Source organism: Ovis aries, chromosome 6 (assembly GCF_016772045.2).
Source record: "Ovis aries strain OAR_USU_Benz2616 breed Rambouillet chromosome 6, ARS-UI_Ramb_v3.0, whole genome shotgun sequence".
Classification (NCBI taxonomy): Eukaryota; Metazoa; Chordata; class Mammalia; order Artiodactyla; family Bovidae; genus Ovis; species Ovis aries.
In genome coordinates, this window is record NC_056059.1 from 17838344 (window position 1) to 17853082 (window position 14739).

General features: G+C 42.8%; 1 protein-coding gene across 3 annotated transcripts in view; it reads left to right on the forward strand.

Moving 5' to 3' along the window:
• PAPSS1 (3'-phosphoadenosine 5'-phosphosulfate synthase 1) overlaps positions 1-14739 on the forward strand; it is a 114152-nt gene that overhangs the window by 1479 nt on the left and 97934 nt on the right. For all 3 annotated transcript variants that reach the window (XR_009601133.1, XM_004009639.6, XM_012179553.5), the window contains exon 2: positions 13022-13136. Coding sequence is in view for 2 of the 3 variants with exons in the window: in XM_004009639.6 (XP_004009688.1) it covers positions 13022-13136 (115 nt within the window). In the remaining variant the exon portion in view is untranslated. The remainder of the gene's footprint in view (positions 1-13021; positions 13137-14739) is intronic.

Here is a 14739-nt window from a genome sequence, read left to right on the forward strand (position 1 = left end):
GTGCATGTACTTTGTAGAAGCCCTCAGAGAAGATGAGAAATGAGGGACTCGCAGCTTGCCTTCTGGCTGGTCATGGCCTGGTTGGGGTTGTAGTTGGCATTTGCTGGGTGATGAATATATCATTACAGGCCCAGTTATTTTTATCACAATTTAGAGGAGAGATTAGTTTAGTCTGGATGTTTTGGAGAGGATTTATGGAAGAGAGGCCTTCCCTGGTGGCTCAGACGGTAATGCCCCTGCAGTGATGGAGACCTGGGTTAGGAAGATCCCCCGGAGAAGGGAATGACTACACACCCATTTCATGGATACAGGAGCCTGGCAGACAGTCCATGGGGTTGCAAAGAGCTGGACAGAACTGAGCAACTTTAACTTTGGTGGAGAAGTGTGCTTAGGTTTTTGAGGTAGAGGGAAGCTGTATGAATAAGGTCTGGGAACAAAAATAATTTATATTGTTTATTGTAATATTATTATAATTACTATAAATAATAATAATACTTGTTATTTACTCCAGGAACAATGAAGAGACCTGTGGAGAGAAGATTGAATAAGCAGTCTGGGGCTAGGCTATATAGTTGTTAATGTTTGGCTGCTGAGTTGAGACTGGATTCTGTGAGAGATTTTTGATGAAGCTAGAATTTTTAATTTTCAGGGCCTTGTAAATCTTTCTTTGCCCCAATAGGGAACACCCATCATCTTTCCCTCTCATATACATCAACTGATGGCCTCGTGTGTAGAGAATGCACATATCTTTCAAGTTCCCAACACATGATGAAATTGGTATTCCAGAGGGACTGGTCTGCTGAAGAAATTAGATGCTGTTAGAGCCCACATGTAGAAGTCCTGGCGAACAGACAGGGTTATGCTGCTGCTGCTGCTGCTGCTGCTGCTGCTGAGTCGCTTCAGTCGTGTCCGACTCTGTGCGATCCCTTAGACGGCAGCCCACCAGGCTCCCCCGTCCCTGGGATTCTCCAGGCAAGAACACTGGAGTGGGTTGCCATTTCCTTCTGCGATGTGTGAAAGTGAAAAGTGAAAGTGAGGTCGCCCGGGCGTGTCCGACTCTTAGCGACCCCATGGACAGCAGCCTACCAGGCTCCTCCATCCATGGGATTTTCCAGGCAAGAGTACTGGAGTGGGGTGCCATTGCCTTCTCCGAAACAGGGTTATAGTGAGGTTTAAATGAATTAATAGGTTTGAAGCATGCCTGTGCATTGGTTCATGTGTTTTTCTTGTTATTGCTGTTAACTCATCCAGTCGTGAGGGGGTGCATCTGGAGCTGGGCTAACGCGGTGGTGGCAAACAGAATAGCTGCCTTAACAGCATTCTAGGAAGAGTTATGAGGGACTGCCCAGATTTAGGGGATGAAAGATGGGGAGGTGTTGAAAGATGATTTAGCCCTGGATGCTGGGGAGAATAGATGTGGCATGCAGGGGATTTGGGAAATAGATTCAGGGCTGGATGGTGATGATAAACACTGAGGAAATTGTACTGTTTGCTGGAGACAGTTTCACATTATTTGGTAAATTAACTTACTGATTTTTTGTAACATTTTTGAGGTGAGTATCATGAGAGACAGTGGTTTAAAGCAAGGATCCTGGAACTGACTGCCTGGATTTGATCCTGGGTTTCACAGTTTACTCATTGTGTAACCTGTGACTAGTTACTTAATTTCTGTGCCTCTACTTTGCTCCTCTATAAAGTGGGAGTGATAGTCTCACAGGGATATTGTGAAGATTAAAGGAGTTAATGTGTGAAAAATGCTTAGGACAATGTCTGGCATATAGCATTATGTGTCTGGTAGCCCTTACTGCCTCAGTGTTACGTGTGTTAGCTCTTATTGTTGCAGTTATCCTCTTTATTCCAGTTGTTCGGTCACTCAGTCGTGTCTGACTCTTTGCGACTCCATGAACTGCAGCACTCCAGGCTTCCCTGTCCTTCACCATCTCCCAGAGTTTGCTCAGACTCATTGATGTCTATTGAATTGGTGATGCTATTCAACCGTCTCATCCTCTGCCACCACCTTCTCCTTCTGCCTTCAGTCTTCCCCAGCATCAGGGTCTTTTCCAATGAGTAGGCTCTTCGCATCAGGTGGCCAAAGTATTAGAGCTTCAGCATCAGTCCTTCCAATGTATATTCAGGGTTGATTTCCTTTAGGATTGACTGGTTTAATCTCCTTGCTGTCCAAGGGACTCTCAAGAGTCTTCTCCAACACCATAGTTCAAAAACATCAATTCTTCAGTGTTCAGCCTTCTTTATGGTCCAACTCTCACATCTGTACATGACTTCTGGAAAACCATAGCTTTGACTCTATGGACCTTTGTTGGCAAAGTCTTATCTTGGCTTTTTTAAGATGCTGTTTAGCTTTGTCACAGCTTTTTTTCCAAGAAGCAGGTGTCTTTTAATTTCATGGCTGCAGTCACCATCTGCAGTGATTTTGGAGCCCCAGAAAACACCAGTTAGTGTCTCCATTTTATTGATGAAGAAGCTGAGGCACAGATATCATAGAGGTTGTAAGAGGTGGAACCAGTATTAAGCATGCTGCAGGTCTTCCCTGGTGGCTCAGACGTAAACCATCTGCCTACAATGTGGGAGACCCGGGTTCGATCCCTGGATCAGGAAGATCTCCTGGAGAAGGAAATGGCAAGCCACTCCAGTACTCTTGCCTGGAAAATGCCATAGATGGAGGAGCCTGGTGGGCTGCAGTCCATGGGGTCGCTAAGAGTCGGACATGACTGAGCAACTTCACTTTCTGTAAGGGACAGGCATTCTTAGTAGAGATAGTCTGTAGAACAAGGCTATGTGTGTGCTCGGTTGCTCCATTTTGTCCAATTCTTTGCAACCCCATGGACTGTAACCTGCCAGGTTCCTTTGTCCATGGGATTTTCCTGGCAAGAATACTGGAGTGGGTTGACATTTCTTTCTCCAGGGAATCTTCCTGACCCAGGGATTGAACGTGCTTCTCCTTCATTGGCAGACAGGTTCTTTACCACTGAGCCATCAGGGAACCCCATAGCTAAAGTACTGTCATCTCAGTATAAAAATGAGTTCAGTACTGTCATAATCAATATAAAATTATTAAGAAATATGCATAAGTGTATTTTTTACACTAAGCACACACCTCAGTTTAGACTAACCACATTTTAAAACCTCCATAGGAACGTGTAGATAGCCAGTAGGAATCGAGTTAGGTGAAGGTTGGAAATAAAGATTCGCTGGTTAAATTTGAGTTAGAGAATTTAGAGAGAAGGGCGGTATCTTCATGTACCTACAAAAATAGTAAAGAAAATAAAAAATACAGAGAGCCCTGTTAGCCTCCTCTTACCTCAGTCTGACAAAATATCAGATGTAATGGATATCATTCTCTATCTGCCTTAACCTTTCTCCGTTGGGACTGGTTTTCATCTGCCTTTGGAAAACACTTCAAAGTGTGTGTTAGTTGGCCCTCGGTTGAGACCCAGGTGTCACTCACCCATTTTGTAGACTCATGTTGGCCCAGATCCTTTGTCTGAACCTGCTTTATGGTGGAGTTGGACCCTTGCTACCCGCAGGTGAGTGTGAGATCCATCTAGCACACTGGAAGCACATGCAGCCTCATTCTGGTTTGCCGTTCCAGTCCCCTCTCTCCTCCTCTCCCCAGAGTCCTATAACTCCACATGTCCAGCGTCAGTTTTTTTTCTAGGCCTTACGTTCTCAGGGTTTTACACAAGCTTTTCCTTCTGCCCGGATGCCTGTTGACCTTTATCATCTGTGGAAATCTTCAGAGCCTCAGACGCCTTTACCAAAACAGTGTGGCCCTCCTGTGCCCACACACTCTAGGGTGTAGGATGAATTGTTTCTGCACCTCCCTATTACATTGCACTCTGCTGTTACCATGTCATCATATTTTGTTATAGAGGTTTCGTGTGTACACTGAGCTTCTGTTCATATAACAAGATGGGGATAAAGGTTAGGGTACAGAGTTAGCTAGGGTACTTCTGATATTAAAAGGCTTAGATAATTTACTAGTAACCTAGCACAGCTTGAATAAGAGAGTAAGCTCCATATAGGGTAGGATTAAAATTACAGTTTTGTCATTTACTACCTGTGTAATCTTGGGCATGTTACCTAACTCCTGTGTGTCTCAATGTCTTCAAATGTAACAGTGTGGATAATAAAACATACCTTGTAATGGAGCTAACAGTGCATACCTCGTAGGGTTATAGCAAGGTTTAAATCAGTTAATATATTTAAAGCTCTATAGCTGGTGCTTTAAATGGGCATTCTTATTTATTTAAGGCATTAAATGCAGGGTGTTTTTATTTATTAAGTCATCTTATATTTAACACCTGGTTGGTGTATGCCTTTGTCCTAGGTGCTGGAGATGCAGTCATAAAAAGACAGACAGGGCCCGGCTCGCATGGATATTGCATTCTACCTGGGAGAGAGTTAATAATAAAAAAGCAAATAAGTGAATGAGATACTTTTCCCTTTTATCAGTTCTCCTTCTCTGAACAAACAGTGTGTCCCTCATACTGTGCAAAGCCTTTCGTAGAAGGCCAACAGCTCATTCTGGATTTGAAGGAAGACTGAGGTGATAGAAAAGTGGAACAGTCTGACATCTGAAAAGCTATATAGTCCTCCTCCAGAGCATGGACCTGGCTGAAGGCAGGGGCGGGTATTGAGCCGGAAGTTAGGGAGCCGCTGCTGGAAAGGTTGCCTAAAGGAGAAAGAAAGCTGGACGTCTGCCAAGAGTGTGCTCCATTGTTGGCTGACCACAAGAACAGGAAGAATGGCAGGATCTGGATCTGCACTGTCCAGCATGGTAGCCACTAGTCACCTGTGGCAACTTAAATTTAGTTAAAATGAAAAAATTCTGTGTTTCAAGCACTACATTTTCATAGGAAGCTCGTGGCCACTGTTTTGGACCATGCAGTATAGAACATTTTTAGCATCTCAGAAAGTTCTATGGTTAGGGCAGGTCTAGATAATAACTCTGGGATGGCTACTGACATTTTTTCCCTACTTATTTGTGTATTTGTTGTTACTTTCTTCCTTGGAGAAGGAAATTTCGAGAGATGGTGGCAACTTTGGAATCATGGTTTTGGGCAGTTCTGCTGGTCTGGCTCTTGCAGGGTACCCAGCTGTCAGTTAGCCTCCCCTTAACACAGTGACTTCTCTAAAGTTGGAATGTGAAATAAGCTTCCCCAGCTTGGTTCTGTTATATTGACCTTTAAGAAGTAGTTTTCTTCTTCAGTGATTCTCAATCAGGTAAAGATTCGCCACCTGCTAGGGGGTGTTTGGTAATATCTGGAGACATTTTTTATTGTTTAATTTATGTGTCTATGTGGACAGGGTTGCTTCTGACATGTGTTGGGCAGAGGCCAGAGATGCTGCTAAAAAAATTCTCAGTGCACAGAACAGCCCCCTCAACAAAGAATTATCACCAGTGCCAGGGTCCAAAAGTCATTAATGCTGAAGTTGAGAAAGCCTTTTCTATGCTTTGAGTAAGGAAAAGGGGAAGTAAATTATGTAACTCCGAAATGCAAAACTAGTCATTTAAAACAAAGTCCAGTTGATACTAGCACTTTTTCATCCACCTGCCTGGATGTTCCTGTCTTTTGCTCTGAGATGAGTCAATTACCTGTAGCACACTGACAGCAAAACTATATAATCCACCACTGAATTGTTTTGAAACATTTTACTAAATAATTAGTTCACATGAAGAGGCTGTATCTTTTGTTTGTTTCTGTTTTTGGCATTCGCCTAAGTGGTCATTTTCTCTATGAAATTTCCTTTCCCAAGGACACAGTTCTCTACTAAGTATGTTTTAACTGGATGAAAATAGTGGAAAGATCGGATACTGTATAGAAATACAGTGAGATGACTGCAGCCATTGTTGTTCTTCTCTCTAGTTTCTTTGATGCTTGCATCCTTGCCCTCCCTTTCTCTCTCATATGTTTTAAGAGTTCAGCTCATTGCTTTGTAGTATATTCACAGTTTTACAGCCATCACTAACCAATATCTAGTTTTAGAATATTTTCATCACCCCCGCAGGAAACCCTGTAGCCGTTAGCACTCATCCTCCTTTTTCCTTTCCCCCTCTCTATCCCCTGACAACCAATAATCTACTTTTTTGTCCCTGGATTTCCCTGTTCTAGACTTTCCTCTGAATGAAATCATAACAATATATTGCCTTAGTGTCTGACTTCTTTAACTTGCTGCTGCTACTGCTGCTAAGTCACTTCAGTCGTGTCTGACTCTTCGTGACCCGATGGACTGCAGCTCACCAGCTCCTCCATCCATGGGGTTTTCCAGGCAAGAGTACTGGAGTGGGTTGCCATTGCCTTCTGTTTAACTTAGAATAAGGTTTTCAAGGTTCATCTAGTGTAGCCTGTGTGGATACTTTGTTCCTTTATGTGATTATATAGTGGTATGTTTTGCAGATGTATCACATTTTGCTTAACCCTTCATTAGCAGATGAACATTTGAGTTTCTTCTACTGTAGTTGGTATGAATAATGCTCCTGTGAACATTCATGCACAGATTTTCTCTTAGCTGGTTTGAGGTAGACATTAGTATATTTTTGGCTGCCCAGCCTCTAAATCTTCTTCGTGTATGTAGGGAATGCCCCACTGTCACTGTGATGGGAGGCAGGGGCCTGTCACAGTATAAAGGTTTCTTTATCTGTTTATTGTTTGTCTCCTTCCCTGAAATGTTCTTGATCATTTTTCTCCCATGTCTAGGAGGGATCAATCAACAAATAATGAATAAATGAACAGATAGGTAATCTCAGATAGGTAATTTCTATTTTTCAGGAATCTTTTATGCCTAGGCTTCCCAATTAGAGGTCACCCAAGGGCTATTCCCGGAGAAGGCAATGGCACCCCACTCCAGTACTCTTGTCTGGAAAATCCCATGGACGGAGGAGCCTGGTAGGCTGCAGTCCATGGGGTCGCTAAGAGTTGGACACGGCTGAGTGACTTCACTTTCACTTTTCACTTTTGTGCAGTAGAGAAGGAAATGGCAACCCATTCCAGTGTTCTTGCTTGGAGAATCCCAGGGACAGAGGAGCCTGGTGGGCTGCCGTCTATGGGGTCACACAGAGTTGGACACGACTGAAGTGACTTAGCAGCAGCGGCCTTAGCAAGCACCATTCCATTAAAAAATATCCATTAAGTCAATATTTAAATGTTCTTTAATCTGTAAAACAGAATAGTTGGCAAGCCATAATGTACATGCAGAGTGCATGCATGACAATCAGTGATCAGATAAACATGCCAGTTTCTTAGCTCTGATTCAGGAGATCCGGGATATGGCCAGAGACTCACTTTCTGTTGAGCAGCCAGCTCTCTGCCAGTTTTGCTGTGCACCATGCTTTGAGGCAGCAAGGTTTTAAGTGTAGCCTTTACCAGTTGTTTTCTTAACCTCCAGGAACGTATGAGCTTTTGCTGTTTGTGTTTGGCTTGTTAATGTTCAAAAGATTAGTTTCAGTCATCAGTAACTCTCTGAACTAAAGCTTTTTCCTCATTGTACTCATCAGTTTGTCTACATGGTACTCTACCATCTCTCCGGTTTATTCACTGTAAATTGGGATGTAAAACAAACGTGCCTGGGGCCATTTCAGGTATTCCCTTTTGAGGAATACACAGTTTGGCAGTCAGTTTAAGATGGATGGTGGGATGTGTGATAGATTTTTGAAGTCTAGAATTAACTCCTGTTATTTGGTATCTGCTTTGTGCCTTTGCAAATGCGACTTAAAAATGCAGAGATCCTCATAAAATCAGAATAAACTCACAAACCTTGAAATTCTCTAAATATCATCACAGGAGAAGTTAGTTTGTTCCTTAGGGAGGTGGATAGAATAACAAAACATCCCACGTGGAAGCTGTTGCTTTGTTGTTGTTTTAGTTGGTAAAATTCTTCTCCTGTTTCATGGACTGTAGCTCTGCCAGGCTCCTCTGTTCATGGCAAATTAAGGTGGGTCAAAAAAGGGGCACAGGGTCAGTTGTGTGGCTGTTGAGGACAGCAGCAGAAGGTGTAGAAGATGTATGCCACAAATATGAAAGGCCACCTGACATTAGCCTGTTAATAAGACTGGTAGTCATTTAGTCCCAATCGAGTCATTTAGTCCCAGTCAAAGAAAGAGAAGGAATTCTCTTGAAATGAATTGTCCCAGTCCTGCTGTTCTTGAAACTTGTGAATGTCAGTTATCAGTTCATTTGCAAGTTATACAGAGAACACAAATCACACTTTAAATGCCTTATATCTGACTTTTACTGAGTGCAGACTAGGCTCAAGAAAAGAGGTTGGGGGTTGTGAAAAACACAAAGAACCTGTAACTCATACTGCTTGACCAACCAACTCTCTCGAGAAAGTAAAAACTATATGCAAAGAGACCCCTAAAAGTATAAAACAACAAATGAATCCTATGGGCAGTAAATGTTATAGTGACTGCCTGGCGGTATGTGCACCAAGCCAAATATTACTTCAAACCACCCAGACTGTTAGGAAATAAGCCTGACTTTGCTGTTCTGTGGCTAGAAACTAGGCCGTTGAAGATCTGAGAACAGAAGTGGAGAGTTGGAAGGAAATAACTCACTCCTGGCCCTTAGTCACTAATGTCAAGTTTCCCCAGCAGAATTACAGGCAGGATTTGGCTAGAGTGGAACGGAAAAGGAAAAGAAGAGGCCCTAGATTACATACAGAAGTGGCCTTTAGATTTTTAGTAAAATTCAGGCATATACCTACCATCTTGCAATTTGAATAGATTTTAAAAATGTTCTTTGGTTTATTCCGAAAAACTGGGAATTAGAAGATTATGCCAAATCTTTTTGAAAGTTTTGTTTTTTAATATGAAAAATATCCAACGTCCATAAACAGTAAGCCTCCTTGTACCCAGACTGCCGTATTGGCTGCCAGAATTTTTTGAAACGTAGGAGGCTAGAGGCCTGGAGGAAGCATACTTTCCTAGTGATTAAAACAATCTTTTATCGTATATCTTCTGTCAACCATATCCTCTGCAGTTTATAGCTTCTCAGTTTTTTTTTTTTACATTCTACTCAGTTTAAAAAGAAAAGCAGAAGGTGTTTTATGGTGCCAAAATGAATTAAAATTCATTAGATACATGTTTCTTCTTGCCCTAAAGCAAAGTAACTTGGAAAAACATCCCCACACCAAATGACCAAGTGGAACAGGTTCTGCAAGTGTAGACAGCTAACGTGTGTAGCACCCTCCTGGTGCCCTCCATTCCTGTCGTGTCCCCTTTCAGCAGACTCAGCTTCTGTCTCCTCCCAGGCTGCCTGGCTGGGAGCTGAAACTGGACACTTCCGCAAAGAGGTGCCTTTGCTTGCCAAGAGATGCAGATGTCTGTGTCTGATACCCCGTGTTTTCTTTAAAATCCTGGAAATGCAGAGCCGGAAAGTTAGGCCTGCCTCCTCAGTTTAATGGAAATGAAATGGGAGACCTCCTATTAGCATTCTTCCTGATTATTGGAAGTACATCTGTTAGTGGGATGGTTAGTGGGGGAGGGGTCCTTTTGGCTCCTGAGGTCCCTTTGCCCGCTCCCGAGGGCAATGGGTGATAGTAAGAGGCAGATGGACAGAGATGCTTTCTCCTGCAGGCCCCGGCAGTTGCGCAGGGAGGTGAAAGATTCCGAACCTCCGGCACCTCTTTAGGCTAGCCAGTTTTAGATAAGAATACATCTGGAAGTTGAAGATCTCGATGGAAAAATAGTCCCTTTTCGAAGTCCATGTGTGTATACCTGGGAGGGTGTTTGTTCCCTGTGTTGGTGACCTCTGGGTCAAGGTTGAATCCATCTCTGACTGTTTCATGCGTCAACCTGAGCCACTTGTGTGGCTGTGGAAGCACAGTTATGGCCACTGCTCTGGCTTTAAATGAATGACTGACTGCTGTCTGCAGATGCCTTGTTCCGGCTGCCCAGCAGTCATTCTGGAGCTGCCCGTTGCTTCCCGCCTTTCTCTGCGTTTGCTGTTCCCTGTCTGGGAGGGACTTCTTCAGAGGTCCTCAGAGACCTTCAGTGCCTTATTCTGGCCGAAGCCTTCCCTGGCCACCGTGTCTACACGTCACCCTTCCTCTGATACTTCTCATTTTTGGCTTTATTTACGTTCCCCTCCTGTTTGATGCTCTTTCTGACTTACATAATTTCCATATTTATCTTGGTGTATTTTCCCTCCTCTGTTTTTCCGGTGGGTTCTCAAACTTGAATTGGCATTGGAGTCCCTTGAAGGCTTTAGAACACAGATCGCTGGGCTTCATCCCAAAGTTTCTGACTTAGTTTGCCTGGGATCGGTTCTGATAATTTGCATTTCTGGCACTTCCCATGCGTGCTTGCTCAGTCACTCAGTGCGGTCCGACTCTTTGCGATCCCATGGACTGTAGCCTGTCAGACTCCACTGTCCATGGAATTTTCCAGGCAAAAATTCTGGAATGAGTTGCCATTTCCTCCTCTGGGGGATAGTCCAGACCTAGAGATCGAACCTATGTCTCTTGCATTGGCAGGTGGATTCTTTACCAGCATATTCCGGGAGGTGCCAAAGCTGCTGGCTAAGGACCAGGCTTTGAGAACTCCTGCCTTGACAGGGAGGATTAGAAAGGCCTCAGGAGGACAGTGATTTTATAGGTATTTTCATCAGAACCTAGAAGAATATCAGGCATGTAGTGTGCATTCAGTAAATATCTTTGAATGAATGATGAATAAAACTGTGTTGAAAAAGAAGAGCTACACAAAGTATCAGATACAAACACCCAATTAAAAGAATGCTGACACTTATTTTACAAAGGCATAACTTGTTGGAAAGACCCTATGATAATGTTTTTGCTCCATGGGAGGGCAAAATAGAACCTATATGATTCATTTTTTTCAATTTTAGAAAACAACTTTATTGAGATAAATTTGCCTACCATAGTTTACCCACTTAAAATGTACGATTTGTAAATACACATTGTTTAGTGTATTTACAGAGTTGTGCAACCATTGGCACAGTCAATTTTAGAGCATTTTAATCACCCTAGAAAAGAACCCCGTTCCCATTAGAAGGCACTTAACATCCCAGTCTGAGGCTGTCACTAATCTACTTTGTATCCCTCTAAATTTTGCTGTTCTGGATGGTTCACATATTAACAAATGGAATTACGCAATATGTGGCTTTTGTTACCAGCATCTTTCACTTGGTATAATGTTTTTGAGGTCTGTCCATATTGTAGGATGTATTGGTACTTCATTCCTTTTTATTAGCAAATAATATTTCCTTATATGGATATACCATACAATAAAAAAAGCATTTTGTTTAATTACTGTGATGCACAGTTGGGTTGTTTGACCCATTGGCTTTTGTGACTCATGCTGTTAGAGCATATGTGTACAAGTTTCATGTGGACGTGTGTTCACGTCTCGTGAGTATAAATCTGGGAGTGGGAATCATTTGGTGATTATATGCAATATTTTGTAGAACTGCTCTTTTCCAAAGTGGCTGTACATTTTCATCAGCAAATGTATGTGGATTCCGGTTTCCCCGTATCTTCACTAGCACTTGTTATTGCCTGTCTTTAAAAAGTAATTTTTATTTTACGTATTTGTTTTTGACTGTGCTACATCTTCGTTGCTGTTCGGGCTTTTTTCTATTTGTGGTGAGCTGGGGCTGTTCTTCATTGCAGTGCACGGGCTTCTCATTGCAGTGACTTCTCTTGTTGCCGAGCACAGGCTCTAAGGCACACAGGCTTCAGTATTTGTGGCGCACGGGCTTAGTTGCTCTGCAGCACGTGGGATCTTCCTGGACCAGGGATCGAACCTGTGACTCCCGCATTGACAGGTGGATTCTTTACCGCTGAGCCATCAGGGAAGCCCCCTTGCCTGTCTTTTTGATGATAGCCATCCTAGTGGGTGTGCAGTGGTATCTCATCGTGGTTTTGATTTTTGCTTCTTGGATGGCTAATGTGGTTGAGTGTCTTTTAACATGCTTATTTGCCATTTGTGTTTGTTCTTTGGAGAAATGTCTATAAAGATCCTTTGAAGCCTATGTAATTTTATACCCTTTTTGTTTAAGAAGAAAAAAATTTGGGAGAACAACAGTTGCATTCCATTTTTTGTTTCCATTACCCATTTCGCGATACCTGCAGACATCCCTTCCACACCTCATTCAGAAATCTGCTCAGATGCCTCTACTCAAGAGGCTTTTCCTGATCATCCTGTTTAAAGAAGCAGCCACCCCCTATCTCTCTTTCCAGTTTGATCCTTTTTTATTTTCAGAGCACTTGTCACTTTCTGATTTAATAATTAAGTTTTATTGGTCTGTCTCCCAGTGGACTGTTAGCTCAATGAGGGTAGGGAGCCTGTTTTGTTCACTTGGTGTACAGTATGGCCTCAGGAATCACTGGTTGAATGGATGAATAAATGAGTGAATGAGTGAGAAGACAGGGCTCTGGAGTCCACCATTCACAGTTTATGGGAACTGGGGCAGGTTATTTAACTTTTCTCAAGTTTAACACCTTAATCTGGAAAACCACAGTAGTAGGACTTTCTGCATCTTTGGGGAGCTGTGCGGACTAAATCAGAGAAGGCCATGTCACCCCACTCCAGTACTCTTACCTGGAAAATCCCATGGATGGAGGAGCCTGGTAGGCTGCAGTCCATGGGGTTGCCAAGAGTTGGACACGACTGAGCAACTTCACTTTCACTTTTCACTTTCATGCATGGGGAAGGAACTGGCAACCCACTCCAGTGTTCTTGCCTGGAGAATCCCAGGGACAGGGGAGCCTGGTGGGCTGCCGTCTACGGGGTCGTACATAGTCGGACACGACTGAAGCAACTTAGCAGCAGCAGCAGACTGAATCAATTGGTGTATGTGAAGGACTGGACACCGTGCCAGGTACTCTAAAGAAAGGAAAAGCTGTTAGTGTTCATCTTTTTCCCTTGCTTTTGTCATGTTACATAGAGCAGTTACTGTATGTTTGCAAGGAATATATGTTTACCTTTTAAGGGACTCAAGTAGACCAAAATTCTTTCTTTTTTTCCCCCTTTTTTTTCCAGGGGATGCAGAGAGCAACGAATGTCACCTATCAAGCCCACCATGTCAGCAGGAACAAGAGAGGACAAGTGGTGGGGACCAGAGGCGGCTTTCGTGGTTGTACAGTCTGGCTGACAGGTACGGTCCAGAGAGTTAAACCAGGTTTTCAAAAGCAGTGCTTATTATAGACAGCCTCGACCTAGGAATAAGCATATTTCAGTTTTGAGTTCTGTTGTATCTGGAGCATCATAATAGAGGTACTCAGCAATAACATAATTTTCTTTTGGTAATTCCTCTTGTTCTTTATAAAATTGCTGTTAAACGGGGAAAATCAGAATGCATCTTAAAATTGTTTTACATTCTGTTAACTTCTGCATGCAAATAAGAACTGGATTCTGCCTTCAAGATGCTCTAATGTAGACCATATGAGGAGAAAGAATGAGCGATGAAGAATTTCACATTTTCTGTCATTCTTCTTTTGCTTTGGCCTCTGATTTCTTGTGTTGATTTTTCCAGAGTCTGTCTTGGAGAGGGTAAATTGATCCAGTTTTGGAGGTAGTTTTAAAAATGATGGATCTTTTCACTTCTAGGAGTTTGATTTAAAATTTTTCTGCATCTTGCCAGTTTACCCATGTTGGAGGACAGAGGGAATGAAGAGTGCTTACTGAATTGAGAAGGTATCTTGAGACTGAATAACAAGGCAGGCAGTTCCATATAATTAATGGATCAGTTTATTATAGGGTAACCTACTTACTGGGTGGGATCTGACAGTGATCTGGAAGCATTCTCAGCTGCACTCTGCACTGCCGAGGGACCTCCTGGGACAATTTGATAGTTAACCTAGGGCATGGGAGTACGTGCTTGGACATAGGAAGTTTATTCTTAAGTCAATATTTATGAATGGATAACTAGTCTTCTGGGTACCAGGAGTACGTTAGCTAAGGTCTTTCATCATTGAAGACCTTAACAGGGGATTAACAGAACATAGAGCCATCCTGGACCTAATGATCTTTAAATAGTATCTATTAACTGCAAATTCTTGATGACAGAGAAGTGAAATATAGTCCTGAGTAGGGTCAGTGAAAGGACGGGGGAACTGTACTGGCCTAAGATGGCATCACTTATGCTAATAGCCACACAACCCACTAAAATTTAGACTTATGTATTTTCCTAATGTAGACAAGGGTCCATCTTCCAGTGTCTTGTCAACCTGGATATTACTCATCCTTAAAATTTTTGCTGATTGCCGAAAAGCAGCATTCCCATTTTTTGTTTTTATAAATTAAAAGTTTCAGTTGTTAGATAGGTGATATGTTTCTGTATGTGGCACTTTTGCGTTCTTCCCATCTGCTCATTCCTAAGTTGAGATTGATGGTAAATTGTTATGTTTACGTTGTCTAGACTTGTAATGGGCTTTCTAGGTGGTGCAGTGGTCAAGAATCTGGCTATCAGTGCAGGAGATGAAAGAGATGTGGGTTTGACCCTGGGTTGGGAAGATCGCCTGGAGAAGGAAATGGCTACCTACTGCTGTATTCTTGTCTGGAGAATCCCATGGACAGAGGCGCCTGGAGGGCTACAGTCCATGGGGTCTCAAAGAGTCAGACTCGCCAGAGCATGCTTGTAACATATTCTGTTCCGAATCTTAAATATACATAATTGTTTGTATTTGAGTTCTGTGAGTAAATTGGGTCACCCTTACCACCTAATCATCAGTTCTTGTATTACGGCATGTCTGCTCATG